The sequence below is a fragment of the Gobius niger genome (genome assembly GCF_951799975.1).
Source record: "Gobius niger genome assembly, chromosome: 22".
NCBI classification, from domain to species: Eukaryota; Metazoa; Chordata; class Actinopteri; order Gobiiformes; family Gobiidae; genus Gobius; species Gobius niger.
Window position 1 is genome coordinate 8,489,602 of NC_136873.1, and position 20,824 is coordinate 8,510,425.

The window sequence follows — 20,824 nt, forward strand, 5'->3', positions numbered from 1 at the left end:
GACAAAAAAAATGACAAATGTGACAAAAAAATTATTACAAAAAATGTGATAAAAAATTTATTAAAAATTGACAAAAATGTGATAAAAATGTGGAAAAAAGGACAAAAATGTGACAAAAATGTGACAAAAAAATGACAAAAATTTGATTAAAAATGCATGAAAAAATGACAAAAAATGTGATATTTATACAAAAAAATTACAAACATGTGACAAAAAATGACAAAAATATGACAAAATAAGACAAAAAAGTTACAAAAATGAGTTGAACATCCCACAAAAAAATGAAAAAAAATCTGATGAAGTGAAGAAAAAGATCCTCTCGGTTCAGGCGGGAGTTAAGAGGTTAAGAACTAATTATTTCCTCATAAACGCGTCCGAAAGTGTAGACAATATTCAAAAACATGAGTGTGATGTTGGTCAGAACAAAGAACTTTTAACCATAAGAAAAATCTAACAGTTTTGTGAATCCAGCCATGGTCAAATCAGATAAAAACTTTTGGACATTTTTTTAATGGGCAAACAAATATCTTTTCATGCGGGGCGTCTTTATATAGTCACGCCTCTCCTTTATCAGTTTCCTTTAGGTCCTGTGAGAAAAGTACAGTGTGTCCCAAACTGCAGGAGAACATATATATAGGTCTAAAGTCACTGTTGACATGTGTCTCAGGGGGCGGGGCTTGTGTCTGTTTGGGACACTCCCCCGAGCTCTCTGATTCGTCCAGAGGTTGGAAAACAACTGTGACTGAAAGGAGCTTGGACCAATCAGGGAGTGCTGCATTGACTGTTCGTGAGAAATGTTTAGACACACGAGTTCTTGGAAGATTCAGCTTTGGACAATAATACGGCAGTGATTCCTCATGATAGAAGTACTTAGAGTAAAAGGTTAAGATGTTTGTGGTACTTTTTTACTAAAAAGTTACTACATCTTGTTTTATTTGTATCTTTTATCTATGACTCCGTTATTACAGTGTAAATATGACCTAAAAAAAGTATACTAAAATAATAATAATAATACAAAATAAATAAATAAATTAACAGGAGATAATAATGTAACTCACAAGAGTTAACGCAAACTACAACGTATACCCTCTTACCGCTTACTTCTCCAGTTTGGCTTTACCCAAATCTAAAAGAGCAACGCCCCATTTGAAAACAAAGACCTACAAAAGTGATTTTGTTGCTTTTTCATTGCTTTTTTCGTTGCCTTTTTTTGCTGCGTTTTCATCACTGTTTTGTTGCTTTTTTGTCACATTTTTGTTGCGCTTTCATCCTCATTGTTTCATCCTCAGCTTTTGGATTTGGGTAAAGCCAAACTGGAGGACATGTGCTCATGTTCAAGTTTATTGTTACTTTTTCATTGCTTTTGTTGTCATTATTGTTGTTTTTCCGACACTTTTTTTGTCGCTTTTTTGGTGCATTTTCAACCTCGTTTCGTCACTCTTTTGATGTTTTTTTTAATAGATTTGGGTAAAGCCAAATGTGAACGAAAATGTGCTCGGTTCCGGTGAACCGAGCACACCTGAACCGAGCACATTTTCTCCAGTTTGGCTTTACCCAAATCCAAAAGCTTCTGGAAAAAAGCTGTGAAAATAGCAACAAAACTGAGACGAAAACAATGATGGAAATGTGACAAAAAATTGAGAAAACATTGACGAAAAAGTGACAAAAATGGACAAAAAATGGACGAAAAAATGACCAAAAAAAAAGACAAAAAATTGATAAAAATTTGACGAAAAAATGTGTCAAAAAAGTGTCAAAAAAGTGACAAAAATGTGATAAAAATTGACAAAAAATTGACAAAAAATGACAAAAAAGTGATTAAAAAAATGACGAAAATAATGACAAAAATGTGACAAAAAAGTGAGAAAACATTGACAAAAAGTGACAAAAAGTGACAAAATATGTACCAAAAAATGACAAAAATGTGACAAAAAATGACAAAAAAAGGACAAAAATTTGATTAAAAATTGACCAAAAAGTGACAAAAATGTGACAAAATGTGACCAAAAAAATGACAAAAATGTGATAAAAATTGGCAAAAAATGTGACAAAAAATGACCAAAAAAAGACAAAAATGTGATAAAAAATTGACGAAAAAATGAAAAAAAATGTGTCAAAAAAGTGACAAAAATGTGACAGAATATGACAAAAAAATGACAAAAATGACTAAAAATTGACAAAAAATGACAAAAAATGTGACAAAAAAGTGATTAAAAAATTGACGGAAAACAACAAAAACATGATGGAACAAAAAGATCCTCTCGGTTCAGGCGGGAGTTAAGAGGTTAATACTCCTAATACTTCTCCTGCCAATAATAATGCGTTTTCGTGGTAAAAGTGTGATTTCTTGCAAAAAAACAAAACAAAATAGAAAATAACAAACTACCAGGAATTTGAAGATTTTTTCTTCTTTATTTTACAGCATAATCGCAATTATTCGACGTTTCCGAGTATTCCGTGACGGATGCCTGTATTTCCCGGAGTCCCTGAACGCCCCAGTCCCCGCCCCTCCTCCTCCCGTCTGCGTCTCTTAAAGCTCCACACGCTCCGCAACACAGACCGACACTGACACACGACTCCCGCCGGCCTCCCGCTCACCGCTCCCGGCTGCGCTCCCCGCTCCTTCCCCGCCGCTTCGGACCGGGACATGCGCGGGCCATGTTCGACCTCAACGCGGGCTGGAACCTGTCCTTCGCGGGCTGCGGCTTCCTGGGGATCTACCACATCGGGGTGGCGAGCTGTCTGCTGGAGAAGGCGCCGTTTCTGGTCCAGGGAGCCACCAAACTGTACGGGGCCTCGGCCGGAGCTCTGACCGCCTCCGTGCTCGCGAGCCAGGCGTGTATCGGTAAGAGCCGCCGCCGCCGCCGCTACGGTTCTCCGCGGTTAAAAACACGGCTAGCTTCCGTATACACGATTTAGAAGTAAAAGTAGACGGCTTTATAGTTCAGGAATAATAATTGTGAGTTTTTATTATCATTTTTACATCATTATTAGTTTCATTTCAGACGTTATAACACTAACGGTTCTCTTCGATACTTCAGCGATACTTTTTTTCAGCCCGTCACAACAAGGTCTGAAGTTCAATAGATTATGGAGGAGAAATATCACGATAATTGATCAATTATAATAATAAAGACTGATTTTTGACACTGGCATAAGTGTGTAATGACACGCAGAGGTGGGTGGAGTAGCCAAAAGATGTCCTCAAGAGTAACGTTTACTTGGGAGAAAACTTTACTCGAGTAGTGTGAGTAACTAAGCGCGAAAGTCTGATTTATGTGTCAGTAGTGACGTATATTATGATAAATAAAATACTATTTTATCAATTTTTTGTTAATTTTTTAATCACTTTTTTGTTGCTTTTTTGTCGTTTTTTGTCACTTTTTTAATCACTTTTTTGTTACTTTTTTGTTGCTTTTTGTCATTTTTTTATCACTTTTTTGTTGCTTTTTTGTCACTTTTTTGTCGTTTTTTTGTCACTATTTTGTCACTTTTTAAATCACTTTTTTGTTGCTTTTTTCTCACTTTTTTGTTACTTTTTGTCACTTTTTTGTCACTTTTTAATTTCTTTTTCTGCTTCCCCCCCTCTTTTTTCTAAATTTTGTCGCTTTTTTGTCACTTTTTTTTAATCACTTTTTTTAATCACTTTTTTGTCACTTTTTTGTTTCTTTTTCTGCTTTCCCCCCTCTTTTTTGTTGCTTTTTTGTTGCTTTTTGTCACTTTTTTATCACTTTTTTGTTGCTTTTTTGTCACTTTTTTGTTACTTTTTTGTCACTTTTTTGTTACTTTTTTGTTACTTTTTTGTTACTTTTTTGTTACTTTTTTGTTGCTTTTTTGTTACTTTTTTGTTACTTTTTTGTCACTTTTTTGTTACTTTTTTGTTACTTTTTTGTTACTTTTTTGTCACTTTTTTGTCACTTTTTTGTCGCTTTTTTGTTACTTTTTTGTCACTTTTTTGTTACTTTTTTGTCACTTTTTTGTTACTTTTTTGTCACTTTTTTGTTACTTTTTTGTCGCTTTTTTGTTACTTTTTTGTCACTTTTTTGTTACTTTTTTGTCACTTTTTGGTCACTTTTTTGTCACTTTTTGGTCACTTTTTTGAAGAATTAAAGGCACACTGCGTAACATTTCGGACTATAGGACTATACTGTTGCCGTCGGCACAAAACCAGCTCGACACAGAAAATGCTCTTTTTGCAGTGAGTTATCACAGAATGGACTTAGATGAAGACCTAACCTATTTAAATGTAAAACTTTACTGAATTTAGTCAACATCTCCATGGAGACTTACCCACCAAAGTTACAGTCACGTCTTAGGAGAGCTGTTTAAACAAGTTCATGTTTGTTTGTACATTTATGAGGTATTTTTCAATTATATAAACATCTGTCGTTAACCTCTTAACTCCCGCCTAAACCGAAAGGATCTTTTTCCTCACGTCATCCGATTTTTTTTTCCATCATTTTTTTGTTGGGTATTCAACTCATTTTTGTAACTTTATTTGTCATTTTTTGTCACATTTTTGTTATTTTTTCGTCTTTTTTTTTTTTATCACATTTTTGTCATTTTTTAATAATTTTTTGTCACATGTTTGTAATTTTTTTTGGTCATTTTTTTGTCATTTTTTGTCACATTTTTGTCATTTTTTGGTCATTTTTTGTCACATTTTTGTCATTTTTTTTCTCATTTTTTGGTCATTTTTTGTCACATTTTTGTCAATTTCTTGTATAATAAATAATAGTAATAGGTATCACTTTATTTTACTCTACCCTTGATGCATTGCACTGATCACAATGTAGTACAATGTAATAAGCTCTGTAACAATGTGTAATAACCTGTGCGTGATACACAATGGAATAATATGTATTTGTAGTTTGTAGGTACATAATGTAATAACTCTGACCTAAAGCCCTAAAGGTCTCGTGTCCTATTACATTATGTACTTACAAAGTACTAATACTGGTTATTCCATTGTGTTTGTACTACATAGGTACAAGTATCAAGGTAGTGTATAATAAAGTGATACCTAATAGTAATAATAAACACGAGACATGATAAAACACATTTAATTCTGTACAAAATGTAATGTGAAAAAAGGAAACATTGATTAAGTGGGTAGAGTGTAGTAATTACAATGGCCTAGGCTAGTAATTATCAATCAGGCTTGTATTTTCTTCTAGTACTTTTTTGTCACTTTTTGTCACTTTTTTTGTCACTTTTTGTCTTTTTTTTTGTCACTTTTTTGTTACTTTTTTGTCACTTTTTTGTCACTTTTTTGTTACTTTTTTGTCACTTTTTTGTCGCTTTTTTGTCACTTTTTTGTCACTTTTTTGTCACTTTTTTGTCACTTTTTTGTCACTTTTTTGTCACTTTTTTGTCACTTTTTTGTCACTTTTTTGTCACTTTTTTGTCACTTTTTTGTCACTTTTTTGTTGCTTTTTTGTCACTTTTTTGTCGCTTTTTTGTCACTTTTTTGTCACTTTTTTGTCACTTTTTTGTCACTTTTTTGTCACTTTTTTGTCACTTTTTTGTCGCTTTTTTGTCACTTTTTTGTCGCTTTTTTGTCGCTTTTTTGTCGCTTTTTTGTCGCTTTTTTGTCACTTTTTTGTCACTTTTTTGTCGCTTTTTTGTCACTTTTTTGTCGCTTTTTTGTCACTTTTTTGTCGCTTTTTTGTCACTTTTTTGTCACTTTTTTGTCGCTTTTTTGTCGCTTTTTTGTCACTTTTTTGTCGCTTTTTTGTCACTTTTTTGTCGCTTTTTTGTCACATTTTTGTCGCTTTTTTGTCACTTTTTTGTCGCTTTTTTGTCACTTTTTTGTCACTTTTTTGTCACTTTTTTGTCGCTTTTTTGTCGCTTTTTTGTCACTTTTTTGTCACTTTTTTGTCACTTTTTTGTCGTTTTTTCGTCGTTTTTTCGTCGTTTTTTCGTCGTTTTTTTGTCACTTTTTTGTCGCTTTTTTGACGCTTTTTTGTCACTTTTTTGTCACTTTTTTGTCACTTTTTTGTCGCTTTTTTGTCGCTTTTTTGTCGCTTTTTTGTCGCTTTTTTGTCGCTTTTTTGTCGCTTTGTCGCTTTTTTGTCGCTTTGTCGCTTTGTCGCTTTTTTGTCGCTTTTTTGTCGCTTTTTTGTCGCTTTTTTGTCGCTTTTTTGACGCTTTTTTGTCACTTTTTTGTCACTTTTTTGTCACTTTTTTGTCACTTTTTTGTCACTTTTTTGTCACTTTTTTGTCACTTTTTTGTCACTTTTTTGTCGCTTTTTTGTCACTTTTTTGTCGCTTTTTTGTCGCTTTTTTGACGCTTTTTTGACACTTTTTTGTCACTTTTTTGTCACTTTTTTGTCACTTTTTTGTCGCTTTTTTGTCGCTTTTTTGTCGCTTTTTTGTCGCTTTTTTGTCGCTTTTTTGTCACTTTTTTGTCACTTTTTTGTCACTTTTTTGTCGCTTTTTTGTCGCTTTTTTGTCACTTTTTTGTCACTTTTTTGTCGCTTTTTTGTTACTTTTTTGTCGCTTTTTTGTCGCTTTTTTGTCACTTTTTTGTTACTTTTTTGTCGCTTTTTTGTTACTTTTTTGTCGCTTTTTTGTCGCTTTTTTGTCACTTTTTTGTCACTTTTTTGTCACTTTTTTGTCACTTTTTTGTCACTTTTTTGTCACTTTTTTGTCGCTTTTTTGTCGCTTTTTTGTCACTTTTTTGTCACTTTTTTGTCACTTTTTTGTAATTTTTTTGTCACTTTTTTGTCACTTTTTTGTCGCTTTTTTGTCACTTTTTTGTCACTTTTTTGTCACTTTTTTGTCGCTTTTTTGTCACTTTTTTGTCACTTTTTTGTCACTTTTTTGTCGCTTTTTTGTCGCTTTTTTGTCGCTTTTTTGTCGCTTTTTTGTCACTTTTTTTGTCGCTTTTTTGTTACTTTTTTGTCACTTTTTTGTCGCTTTTTTGTCGCTTTTTTGTCACTTTTTTGTCACTTTTTTGTCACTTTTTTGTCGCTTTTTTGTCGCTTTTTTGTCGCTTTTTTGTCGCTTTTTTGTCACTTTTTTTGTCGTTTTTTTGTTACTTTTTTGTCACTTTTTTGTCGCTTTTTTGTTACTTTTTTGTCACTTTTTTGTCACTTTTTTGTCGCTTTTTTTGTCGCTTTTTTGTTACTTTTTTGTCACTTTTTTGTCACTTTTTTGTCGCTTTTTTTGTCGCTTTTTTGTTACTTTTTTGTTTGCGTCAACGTCTGTTTTGTGTCCAATAACGTACTGGAATAGGCGACTTTATTGGTTGATCATAAAGTATATTTGAATAAAGTATGAAATTTTCTGTGAAACAAAACAGCAGATTGTTTTTGTTCAGAGATGCAGACTCCACATAGTAAAAACTTCAAACTTAGCATCGCTAAAATGCATAAATGACATGATCTCGAATTAAAAAGCACTATTAACAAATGATAAAGAGTTCAAGAGGAATCAGTAATTGAGGTTGAAAAGTGACATAAGCGTAATGCCCCGCCCACACGTCACACAGAACATAATGTACAAACATCAGAGAGGAACTCAGAGATAACCTTTCCTAACGCTCCACACGTCTGGGTTTTTCTGTTGTGTTACATCATGTCATTTTAGCTGGAAAATAATGCTTTTGATGTAAATAAATATGAAAAGTCAGTATTTATTTATTGTAATGTAGACAACATATTATAAACAATTTATTAACCCCTTAACTCCCACCTGAACCGAGCACATTTTCTCCAGTTTGGCTTTACCCCAATCCAAAAGCTTCTGGAAAAAAGGTGAGAAAATAGCAACAAAACTGAGACGAAAACAATGATGGAAATGTGACAAAAAAGTGAGAAAACATTGACAAAAAAGTGATGAAAAATGGATGAATTTTTTTTACAAAAAAATAGAAAAATATGATTAAAAAATGACAAAAAATTGACAAAAAATGACAATAAAAAGACAAAGAAATGACAAAAATGTGATTAAAAAAAATTACGAAAAAATGACAAAAAAATATCCAAAAAAAGTGATGGATGTGATGATGGAAATGTGACAAAAAAGTGAGGAAAAATTTATGAAAAAGTGGCAAAAATGTCACAAGAAATTGACAAAAAATTGACAAAAAAAAATGACTGAAATTTGACCCCAAAAAATTATTACAAAAATGTGATGAAAAAAATTGATTAAAAAAGGACAAAAATGTGACAACAATGTGACAAAAAATGACAAAAATGTGATGACAATTTGACAAAAAAATGACAAAAATTTGATGAAAATTGGACGAAAAAATGACTAAATGTGACAAAAAAGTGAGAAAACATTGGCAAAAAAGTGATGAAAAATTGATGAAAAAATGACAAAATGCTACATAAAATACAAAAATATGATAAAAAGTTGACAAAAAAATTACAAAAAAATTACTAAAAATTGACAAAAAATGACAATAAAAAGACAAAGAAATGACAAAAATGTGATAAAAAAAATTACAAAAAAAAGGCAAAAAATAACCAAAAAAGTTACAAAAATGAGTTGAATACCCAACAAAAAAATGCTGGAAAAAAAATCTAATGACGTGAGGAAAAAGATCCTCTCGTTTCAGGCGGGAGTTAAGAGATTTAAAACATAATGCAGGCAGATAGTTGACGTTTTATCCATATCTAACACTGAAAAACGTCAAAAAGATGTTCCCAACGATCCAATGAAACGAACCACCGATCACTTTTATTCACATTAGCCTGATTCAGATTGTTTAACAGTGAAATAATATAGAACTTTTGTCTGCAAAGTAAAAGAAACTGGCCGTGTTTGACAAACTTTCCACTGTATTCAAAGAGACTGAGGAGGAAGAGGAGTAAAACAAACAAGTGTTTTTTGAAAGAATGCCAGTAAATCCTTTGAGGTGGTTCTACGCTGTGAAAAGTTTGAGAACCACTGGTCTAATTGATGATTTATTACTATTCCCCACATTGGCTGAGAGAAAGACCCAGGTCTGCGAGATGAAACCGGTGCTTCCTGGCTCAGGTTATGAAACGCAGCCACACATTGGCTCCGCTCCGCCGGTTACGACTGTGGACATGAATGCCGGCGCTCTTGCAGCAGCGAGGCCTCCGGCGCGGCAGTCACTTGAGTCTGCGGTTAAACAAACTCTTTTTATTCTGCCGTTATCTCTGCGGAGCGCGCACAGAGGACGCCATTCATGTTTCTATCGGACCTCATGAAAAGCGTTTCCTGAAAGGTTCTCATGGATTCATAAGCTACTCTTTATTCTCTCCAACAGCGAAATGCTGCGAGGACGTGATCGAGGTGGCGAAGGAGGCCCGCCGGAGGAACCTGGGCCCCCTGCACCCCTCCTTTAACCTGGTGAAGGTGCTGAAGTCCGGCCTGGACCGGGACCTGCCCCCGGACGCCCATGTCCGAGCCTCGGGGCGACTGTGCGTGTCCCTGACCCGAGTGTCCGACGGAGAGAACGTCCTGGTGACGCAGTTCAACACCAAAGAGGAGCTCATACAGGTGACGCCCCCCCCCTCGCTGTAGCCATGCTCTTACCTTACTCTCCGCCCCCCCTCACTGTAGCCATGCTCTGTAGCCAACCCCCTACTCCCCGCCTTAACCCAGAGCATTTTCTCCACTTTGGCTTTACCCAAATCTAAAAGCTTCACGACTGGAGAGCATCAGGGCAACAGGCCGCAATAGAAAGATACAGAGTGGATCTGAACACATGTTTTTCCTTGCATTGTTGTCATTGCTCTTTTCTCAGATTTTTCTTTTGTTTTCATCCCATTTTTAATCGCGCTTTTGCCACTTTTTTGTTTCTTTTTCCCCCTTTTTTCTCATTTTTTTTTGTCACTTAATTGTCACTTTTTTGTCGTTTTTTTGTTTCTTTTTTTCTCACTTTTTTCTCATTTTTTTCTCATTTTTTTCTCATTTTTTTCTCACTTTTTTCTCATTTTTTTCTCATTTTTTTCTCACTTTTTTCTCATTTTTTTGTCGCTTTTTTCTAAAAAAAAAATCTAACTTTTTTCTCACTTTTTTCTCATTTTTTTCTCATTTTTTTCTCACTTTTTTCTCATTTTTTGTCGCTTTTTTCTAAAAAAAAATCTCACTTTTTTCTCACTTTTTTCCTCATTTTTTTGTCGCTTTTTTCTCATTTTTTTCCTCACTTTTTTCTCACTTTTTTCTCATTTTTTCTCACTTTTTTCTCACTTTTTTCTCACTTTTTTCTCACTTTTTTCCTCACTTTTTTGTCGCTTTTTTTCTCATTTTTTTCCTCACTTTTTTCCTCACTTTTTTCTCACTTTTTTCTCATTTTTTTCTCACTTTTTTCTCACTTTTTTCTCATTTTTTTGTTGCTTTTTTGTTGCTTTTTTGTCACTTTTTTGTCGCTTTTTTGTCGCTTTTTTCCTCACTTTTTTGTCGCTTTTTAGAAGCTACACGGTTCCGATTCAAACACAGCTCAGTACTTGGTCTAAACCAGGATCTCCTTTTATTTATTATGTCATCACTACATGTACGTGTTCAACATGTTCAGAACAAACATGTGGAAAACCTCTGGGAGCTTCTTAAAGGGACGTGGAGCCTTTAGTAAACCTCTGGGAGCTTCTTAAAGGGGCGTGGAGCCTTTAGTAAACCTCTGGGAGCTTCTTAAAGGGATGTAGAGCCTTTAGAAAACCTGTGGGAGCTTCTTAAAGGGACGTGGAGCCTTTAGAAAACCTGTGGGAGCTTCTTAAAGGGACGTGGAGCCTTTAGAAAACCTCTGGGAGCTTCTTAAAGGGACGTGGATCCTTTAAAAAACCTCTGGGAGCTTCTTAAAGGGACGTGGATCCTTTAGAAAACCTCTTGGAGCTTCTTAAAGGGACGTGGATCCTTTAGAAAACCTCTTGGAGCTTCTTAAAGGGACGTGGATCCTTTAGAAAACCTCTTGGAGCTTCTTAAAGGGACGTGGATCCTTTAGAAAACCTCTGGGAGCTTCTTAAAGGGACGTGGATCCTTTAGAAAACCTCTGGGAGCTTCTTAAAGGGACGTGGAGCCTTTAGAAAACCTCTGGGAGCTTCTTAAAGGGACGTGGAGCCTTTAGAAAACCTCTGGGAGCTTCTTAAAGGGACGTGTAGCCTTTAGTAAACCTCTGGGAGCTTCTTAAAGGGACGTGGAGCCTTTAGTAAACCTCTGGGAGCTTCTTAAAGGGGCGTGGAGCCTTTAGTAAACCTCTGGGAGCTTCTTAAAGGGACGTGGAGCCTTTAGTAAACCTCTGGGAGCTTCTTAAAGGGACGTGGAGCCTTTAGAAAACCTCTGGGAGCTTCTTAAAGGGACGTGTAGCCTTTAGTAAACCTCTGGGAGCTTCTTAAAGGGACGTGGAGCCTTTAGTAAACCTCTGGGAGCTTCTTAAAGGGGCGTGGAGCCTTTAGTAAACCTCTGGGAGCTTCTTAAAGGGACGTGGAGCCTTTAGTAAACCTCTGGGAGCTTCTTAAAGGGGCGTGGAGCCTTTAGTAAACCTCTGGGAGCTTCTTAAAGGGACGTGGAGGCTTTAGAAAACCTCTGGGAGCTTCTTAAAGGGGCGTGGAGCCTTTAGTAAACCTCTGGGAGCTTCTTAAAGGGATGTAGAGCCTTTAGAAAACCTCTGGGAGCTTCTTAAAGGGACGTGGAGGCTTTAGAAAACCTCTGGGAGCTTCTTAAAGGGGCGTGGAGCCTTTAGAAAACCTCTGGGAGCTTCTTAAAGGGACGTGGAGCCTTTAGAAAACCTCTGGGAGCTTCTTAAAGGGACGTGGAGCCTTTAGTAAACCTCTGGGTGCTTCTTAAAGGGACGTGGAGCCTTTAGAAAACCTCTGGGAGCTTCTTAAAGGGACGTGGAGCCTTTAGAAAACCTCTGGGAGCTTCTTAAAGGGACGTGTAGCCTTTAGTAAACCTCTGGGAGCTTCTTAAAGGGACGTAGAGCCTTTAGAAAACCTGTGGGAGCTTCTTAAAGGGACGTGGAGCCTTTAGAAAACCTCTGGGAACTTCTTAAAGGGACGTAGAGCCTTTAGTAAACCTCTGGGAACTTCTTAAAGGGACGTCGAGCCTTTAGTAAACCTTTGGGAGCTTCTTAAAGGGACGTGGAGCCTTTAGAAAACCTCTGGGAGCTTCTTAAAGGGACAGGGAGCCTTTAGAAAACCTCTGGGAGCTTCTTAAAGGGACGTGGAGCCTTTAGAAAACCTCTGGGAGCTTCTTAAAGGGACAGGGAGCCTTTAGAAAACCTCTGGGAGCTTCTTAAAGGGATGTAGAGCCTTTAGAAAACCTCTGGGAGCTTCTTAAAGGGACGTGGACCCTTTAGAAAACCTCTGGGAGCTTCTTAAAGGGACGTGGACCCTTTAGAAAACCTCTGGGAGCTTCTTAAAGGGACGTGGAGCCTTTAGAAAACCTCTGGGAGCTTCTTAAAGGGACGTGGACCCTTTAGAAAACCTCTGGGAGCTTCTTAAAGGGACGTGGACCCTTTAGAAAACCTCTGGGAGCTTCTTAAAGGGACGTGGACCCTTTAGAAAACCTCTGGGAGCTTCTTAAAGGGACGTGGAGCCTTTAGAAAACCTCTGGGAGCTTCTTAAAGGGACGGAGAGCCTTTAGTAAACCTCTGGGAGCTTCTTAAAGGGACGTGGAGCCTTTAGAAAACCTCTGGGAGCTTCTTAAAGGGACGTGGAGCCTTTAGAAAACCTCTGGGAGCTTCTTAAAGGGACGTGGAGCCTTTAGAAAACCTCTGGGAGCTTCTTAAAGGGACGGAGAGCCTTTATTTAACCAGGACCTGGACAAGACGGGCAGCATCAATTCACACAAGCACAACAAGGCTGTTCAAAGTTCTCCACAGATGCATGAAATTACAAGAAAGCAGATTAAATCAATCCATAAAACATAAAAAAAGAATCAATTCATCACAGTCAAAGGCTAGAGTGGAGATAAAATAGTTTCAGTGTCACATGCACGGGTAAAAACATCTGAGTCTGAGGACAGATAAAAATGTCTGGGTTTTGTGGTTCTGTCCGCAGGCGCTGGTGTGCAGCTGCTTCATCCCCATCTACTGCGGCCTGATCCCCCCGTCCTACAGAGGAGTGGTACGTCCCTCGCCAGCGTTTGACAGGAACAGGAGCTGGTGCTGACCGAGCGTAACCGCGAAGGAACGAGGAACAGAAACCAAACCGGTTCCTCATTTTGGTCTGAGTTCAAAGCGACGAGCTCACGTTTTCGAATTCCTCATTTCTGATACACGTGTTTGGTCTCAGGCTGTAAGATCTCGAATCAAGAAGCTTTTGAATTCGGGTAATAGTTGCACAAAATCAAACATGTGGATTTTCTAAGCGGATAAAAAGGGGAACTATATTGTAAGGCGTAATAATACCAGGAGAGGTGCGAGATCTGCGCAGTGATATGTTCACTTAATGTGCGGACGCCAAACTTCTCCCGATGTTATTGCGTTACCATGTTTAAAGAGGGAGTGTTCTGCTTTTTTCAGTCACACTATATCACACTACAATGATGACACACCTTAGAATAACTGCCTTGTATAAAATTTGACAAAACAATTATGAAAAAATGACAAAAAAATGTGACAAAAAAGTGAGAAAACGTAGACAAAAAACGGACAAAAAAAGGAGAGAAACTGACGAAAAATTGACGAAAAATGTACAAAAAATGATGAAAAAATGATGAAAAAGTGGCAACAATTTAGAGTTTAGCTTCCAGATCTCAGACGGGTTAATAGAGCAGTTAAAGACGAACAATTGACGAAAAATTTACAAAAAATGATGAAAAAATGATGAAAAAGTGGCAAAAATGTCACAAAAAAACTGACAAAAAAGGACAAAAAAAATGTACAAAAAATGACTAAAAATTGACAAAAAATTGACAAAAAAATATGAAATTTTTTGAAAAAGTGGCAAAAATGTCACAAAAAAATTGACAAAAAACTGAACAAAAAATGACTAAAAATGTACTAAAAATGATGAAAAAATGATGAAAAAGTGGCAAAAATGTCACAAAAAAACGGACAAAAAAGGACAAAAAAAATGACTAAAAATTGACAAAAAATTGACAAAAAATTATGAAAAATTATGAAAAAGTGGCAAAAATGTCACAAAAAAATTGACCAGAAAATGAACAAAAAATGACTAAAAATTTACAAAAAATTATGAAAAAGTGGCAACAATTCAGAGTTTAGCTTCCAGATGTCAGACGGGTTAAAAGAGCAGTTAAAGAGGGGGTATTCTGCTTTTTTCAGTCACATAGCACCAGTCTATATCACACTACAATGATGACCAAACCTTCTGTCAGTCTGTAAATGCAGTAAATTAGAATAACTCAGGCAAACCTATCCCTAAAATGGCCGCCATCAGAGTTTTTACAGATTACTCAAAAATACGTGAACGTGCCAAGGCAACACTTCAGGCATGTTTTTAATAAGGGAATGACATAATAAGGGAGAGGCTAAATGCTAACGCCGCCTGCGCTGTGTTTACGTGACTGAGGGCACGCGTGAAGACCAGACAGGTACACATGAACTCGTCTAAGCTCAGGTAAGAACATACCTCAGCATGGAAAAAACTGTGGCCTGTTCCTTTTAATGTACATACAAATCCATCTGAGAGCGAGACTGCAAATTCTTCCCCGGCCGACCGAGGTTTATCTGCCCGCATTTCCACGAAGAGCTCTTATCGTCGGCTCAGAGACAGAAGCGGCGTTTTATCAGCAGTTTGTGGACTTTGGCAATGAACGCATTCAGGATAATCATCCCGGGTCAAAGAAACACTGGGCAAAACACGCCAGATGTGAAAGCAATACTAGATATGGGAAGCACGCAGGTTATTACGGAGATTTACTGGAGAAAAGGAGAGATTTAAAGCTGGTCAGTGATCGATTAACAAAACATTAACATTGTTTTGTTAATGTCAGGCCCCTTTGTACCACAAGGATCAATGCTCGGCCCTGTATTGTTTTCCTTGTACACACTCCCACTTGGTTCTAGGCATTACCTTTCACTGTTATGCCGATGACGGTCAAATCTATCTGCCTTTAACCTCTTAAGTCCCACCTGAACCGAGCACATTTTCTTCAGTTTGGCTTTACCCGAATCTAAAAGCTTCTTGAAAGTAAGCGCCAAACTAGAAATGAAATGTAAACAAGCAAAAAAGTTAGAAAAACGCCATAGAACACTTACAAGAAAGTGGCAAAAAATGGTTGAGAAAGCAGAAAAAAAAGTTCAAAAATTCAAAAAATTGTCAAAAAAGCAAAAAAAAGAAGAAGAAAAAATCGTTAAAAAAGCAGAAAAAATGGTCAAGAAAGCAGAAAAAAAAAGTTCAAAAATCAGGAAAAAAAATGCAAAAAATGGTCAAAAAAGCAAAAAAAAGCAGAAAAAAATGGATTAAAAAAACCTGAAAAGAATGTTAAAAAAGGGCAACAAAGCAGAAAAAAACAAGTCAAGAAAGCAGGAAAAAAGTGGTAAAGAAAAGCCTGAAAAAAGGTCAAAAAAGCAGAAAAAATGGTTAAAAAATCTGAAAAAAAAGTTAAAAAATCTGAAAAAAAAGGTCAAAAAATTGTCAAAAAATCTGAAAAAAAAGTTAAAAAGGCAGAAAAAAATGGTCAAAAAAGCAGAAAAAAAAAAAAAAAAAATGGTTAAAAAAGCCTGAAAAGGGGTCAAAAAAGCAGAAAAAATGGTTAAAAAAGCAGAAAAAAAGTTAAAAAATCTGAATAAAAAGTTAAAAAAATTGTCAAAAAAGCAGAAAAAATGTTTTTAAAAAAAAGAAGAAAAAATTGTTAAAAAAGCAGAAAAAAGGTCAACAAAGCAGAAAAAATGGAAAAAACAAAATAACAGAAAAAAATGGTACAAAAACAACTAAAACCCGACAAAAAGCTGGAAAAATGTGACATAAATAGAGCAAAGAAAGTGTCACTGTCTAGCTTGCAGATGAGGCATAGAGGCCTATAGACTGAACTCTCCATTCAAGAAGCTTTCAGACTTGGGGAAAGCTGAACATTATGGCGTTTATAAGCAGTTAAAGAAGGGTGATCCACATGCTGTTCGGCCCCTTCTCGACTGCATCAACGACATCAAAGCATGGACGGCCCTTAACTTTTCATGCCTAAATCAAGACAAAACTGAAGTCATGGTTTTTAGTAGTGGCTCTAACTGCACCCCTCCTGACCTTGGCTTTTTGTCGGATTTTATCAAGCCGGTTGTTTCCAATTTGGGTGTAAGAGTCGATCCAGAACTCAAATTTGAGAAACAACTCCTGCCTGCGAATCTGCAGAGCTCTGTTATTGCTGCTGCAGGTTTTATCTGTTCAGTCTCTATATAATATGATGTAATCAGAATCGACTAATTCCCTGGTCACAAATCCACAGGGCAGTGGAGAAGTGGGTCAGATGTTTCGGAAAGAGCCACAATGCACTGCACTTCCAAGGGTTAGGGGCTTTTTGGGAGCTTTTTATTCAGTACTATGTAAATACACTGGAAAAAAGCACCACAAACAACAATATTTAAGCAAACGCGATGAATATTTTCCAAAGAATGTATGTATTTGTTAAAATATACTACGTTAAATCAGTATTCTTCTTCTTTTGTTTATAATTTCAGAACCATATGAGACTTAGCGTTTTTGTCTTTCAAACGAGCTCCCCTAAAGAAGCTACTTTAACATGAATGTCTTTACTTCCCTGATATAGCGCCCCCTGCTGTCACAGTTCAGCACTGACACATATTAGAGTTTAGAAACATGAAACACAGGAGACCAGACATTTTTAACCTCTTAACTCCCACCTGAACATGTTTTCTCCAAGTTCTCCAAATCTAAAAAGCAAAAAGAAAATGAGGATGTAAACACAACAAAAATCCAGCAAAAAAGTGACAATAATCCAGCAAAAAAATGGCAAAAATCCAGCAAAAAATGACATAAATCCAGTAAAAAAATGAAAAAAATCCAGTAAAAAAAATGAAAAAAATCCAGTAAAAAATGACATAAATCCAGTAAAAAAATGAAGAAAATCCAGTAAAAAAAAGACAAAAATCCAGTAAAAAAAAGACAAAAATCCAGTAAAAAAATGACAAAAATCCAGCAAAAAAAGACAAAAATCTAGCAAAAAATGACATAAATCCAGTAAAAAATGACATAAATCCAGTAAAAAAATGAAAAAAAAATCCAGTAAAAAAATGAAAAAAATCCAGCAAAAAAAGACAAAAATCCAGCAAAAAATGACAAAAATCTAGCAAAAAATGACATAAATCCAGTAAAAAAATGAAAAAAAAATCCAGTAAAAAAATGAAAAAAATCCAGCAAAAAAAGACAAAAATCCAGCAAAAAATGACAAAAATCTAGCAAAAAATGACATAAATCCAGTAAAAAAATGAAAAAAAAAATCCAGTAAAAAAATGAAAAAAAATCCAGCAAAAAAAGACAAAAATCCAGCAAAAAATGACAAAAATCCAGCAAAAAAAGACAAAAATCCAGCAAAAAAGTGACAAAAATCCAGCAAAAAAAATGACAAAAATCCAGCAAAAAAAGACAAGAATCCAGCAAAAAAAAGACAAAAATCCAGCAAAAAGTGACAAAAATCCAGCAAAAAAAAAAAAGACAAAAATCCAGCAAAAAGTGACAAAAATCCAGCAAAAAAAGACAAAAATCCAGCGAAAAAGTGATAAAAATCCAGCAGAAAAAAAGACAAAAATCCAGCAACAAAATGACCAAAATACAGCAAAAAATGACAAAAGAGCAGCAAAAAAGTAATAAAAAAGTGACGACAATGGCTTGGCGGGTGGTAAGAGGTTAAAAATCAAAGAAAAACCCTTATCAGTGGAGCTAAGATGCTAACGTTAGCTTCTGCTTGTGTCTCCAGAGGTACGTGGACGGCGGCATCAGCAATAACCTGCCCCAGTCGGAGCAGAAGAACACCATCTCCATCTCCCCCTTCAGCGGAGAGAGCGACATCTGCCCCAGAGACAACTCCTCCAGCTTCCACGAGCTGAGGTTCACCAACACCAGCATCCAGATGAACCTGGGCAACATGTTCCGGCTGAGCAGGGCGCTCTTCCCCCCGGAGCCAAAGGTACAGGCCGACACGTCATGGTTCAGGTCATTCTCTCGTATTCCACTGCATTAAGACTAGTGGGCTGCCAAACAAAGCAGTTTAACCTCTTAACTCCCGCCTGAACCGAGAGGATCTTTTTTTATCCATAATTTTTTTGTTGGGTATTCAACTCATTTTTGCAACTTTTTTGTCATTTTTGTCACATTTTGTCTCATTTTTTGTGTGTAATTTTTTGTCACATTTTTATCATTTTTTTGTCACATTTTTTGTCATTTTTTGAGTCATTTTTTGGTCATTTTTTAATCAAATTTTTGTCATTTTTATCACATTTTTGTCACATTTTTTGTCATTTTTTAAATCAAGTTTTTGTCATTTTTTGTCACATTTTTGTCATTTTTTGTCATATTTTGTCTCATTTTTTTTGTCATTTTTTGTCATTTTTTTGTCATTTTTTTGTCACATTTTTGTCATTTTTTTGTCACATTTTTCATCAATGTTTTCTCACTTTTTTGTCACATTTCCATCATTGTTTTCATCTCAGTTTTTTCCAGAAGCTTTTGGACTGGGGTAAAGCCGAGAAAATGTGCTCGGTTCAGGTGGTTAAAGCAGTTTAGATACAGTTATTATCAGGGATGCACCGATCAGATACTGGAAAAAAAAACGATATCGGGTATCGGCTACAAATATCCGATACTGTACTGATGTTTATTTTGATTCTCACCGTTTCAAAAACACAACAGACATCGTCAACGGAATGCTAATGCTAGCAGCAGAATGCTAGTGGTTTTCCTCTTATTTATCTGGGCGTGGCTTTAGTGTTACTGCTAACCGAGTAAGGTCTGAGTCCGCAGATTTGTTGTGTGGCATGCCTCAAGGTTAGGTTTTGGCTCCTGTCTTATTTATGGTGTATTTGATCCCTTTTGGAAAAATCACCCAAAGGTTCAGTGATGTTTCTTACCACGTATTCCCTTTTAACCCGTCTGAGATCTGGACGCTAAACTCCCTGCTTCATTGTTTCGTGGAAATAAAACAATGGCTAAACATATTGCCCCCGATGATTCCATTCCAGGGATTAAACAGCACTTGTGAGTTATCTTCTGTCATTAGTGCAGCACTGTGAGCAGCTGACGAGGAACTGCTTCTTTCAGCTATGCTATGTAAGGATATTTAGTGCAGAAAAGTCCAATTATACAGTTTATTCATAGATATAATTGATCTGCAAGAGAAGATCTGACTGTATGCAGCCCCTTTAGAAAGTCTCTTCATGCCGAATATGGGCGGATACTCAAAGCCCTTTACTAATAATGCAACCATTTACAAACCACGGCTTCACCTCATTTTCTTGACTATTCTTCAGTGTCCAATTTACTCTTGAATTTCAGCATTTCCCTCCTCCTTCTTGGATCTGACGTAGCCTTCACTCGCTCGCCGTCTGGAGGTGTGTCCGTGCGGGTCAGAGGCCGCGGACCGTGAAAAATTCCTCCTGCGGAATTTCAACTTGAGTTTCAAAGTTTTGAATTAACGGGGATTACCGAAGATTAGGATTAAGTGTTTAAGATTTGTATTGTAAAGCCACTTAAAGCCCACGCTCGATACGTAAATCCATAGGCAGAGAGGATAATGGGTAATTTCACAGATTATCTTGTTTTGGATTGAGAAAACGTGTCGCTGTTTTTTTAATCTTTATTGCTGTGTGTAAATGACCGTTCAAAGGTCACACAGACATTTTTATGCTTTCCATGAAGTCTCGTATGGAAGAGCCTTCATTTCTTAGAACAAGAACAGACTTTGTTTTGTTTTTCTGGTCGCACCATGTGAACGGCTGAATATCGCCATTGAGTTGAAATTGAGGAATTTTCTAATGGTAAGGGCTCATTTGCGTATGTACTAGTGAAATATGAGAGTTGTAGTGGGTCTCGTGGTTTTGGGCAGGTCGGGTCCTTCAATAAACAGCAGACTTCGGGTGCTGGGGGGTCGGGTTTTTCCGTACAGGGCCGTCTTATGACATGAAGTACATTTTATCCACTAAGAGTTGGCCATGTTTAGGCCAATTATAATCCCTGTTTAATAATGCTATTCCTGGTCATTAGCATGTTTTGTTTTGTCATAGTTTAAATCCTTAACTCCCGCCTGAACCGAGCACATTTTCTCCAGTTTGGCTTTACCCCAGTCCAGAAGCTTCTGGGGAAAAGCTGTGAAAATAGCGACAAAACTGAGACGAAAACAATGATGGAAATGTGACGAAAAAAGTGAGAAAACATTGAGGAAAAAGTGGGAAAAATGTCACAAGAAATTGACAGAAAATTGACAAAAAATTTACAAAAATGTGTCAAAAAAATGTGACAAAAATGTGACAAAAAACTGACCAAAATGTGACAAAAAAATGACAAAAATGTGACAAAATGTAACAAAAAAAATGACAAAAATGTGACAAAAATGTGACAAAAAATGACAAGAAAATGACGAGAAAATGACAAAAATGTGACAAAAAACTGACCAAAATGTAACAAAAAAAGACATACATTTGTTTAAAAATGGACGAAAAGAAGACAAAAATGTGTCAAAAAAATGACAAAAATGTGACAAAATGTAACAAAAAAAGACATACATTTGTTAAAAAATGTGACAAAAAAAATGACAAAAATGTGACAAAAAATGACAAGAAAATGACAAAAATGTGACAAAATGTAACAAAAAAAGACATACATTTGTTAAAAAATGTGACAAAAAAAATGACAAAAATGTGACAAAAAATGACAAGAAAATGACAAAAATGTGACAAAATGTAACAAAAAAAGACATAAATTTGTTAAAAAAT

At 36.0% G+C, this 20,824-nt stretch overlaps 1 protein-coding gene across 1 annotated transcript in view; it reads left to right on the forward strand.

Moving 5' to 3' along the window:
• The first annotated feature begins 2,572 nt into the window (after nt 1-2,572).
• pnpla3 (patatin-like phospholipase domain containing 3) overlaps nt 2,573-20,824 on the forward strand; it is a 31,717-nt gene continuing 13,465 nt past the window's right edge. Inside the window, exons 1-4 of the mRNA XM_079581361.1 lie at nt 2,573-2,845; nt 9,248-9,480; nt 12,978-13,043; nt 17,815-18,024. Of these exons, the coding sequence (XP_079437487.1) occupies nt 2,659-2,845; nt 9,248-9,480; nt 12,978-13,043; nt 17,815-18,024 (696 nt within the window). The 5' untranslated portion in view covers nt 2,573-2,658. The remainder of the gene's footprint in view (nt 2,846-9,247; nt 9,481-12,977; nt 13,044-17,814; nt 18,025-20,824) is intronic.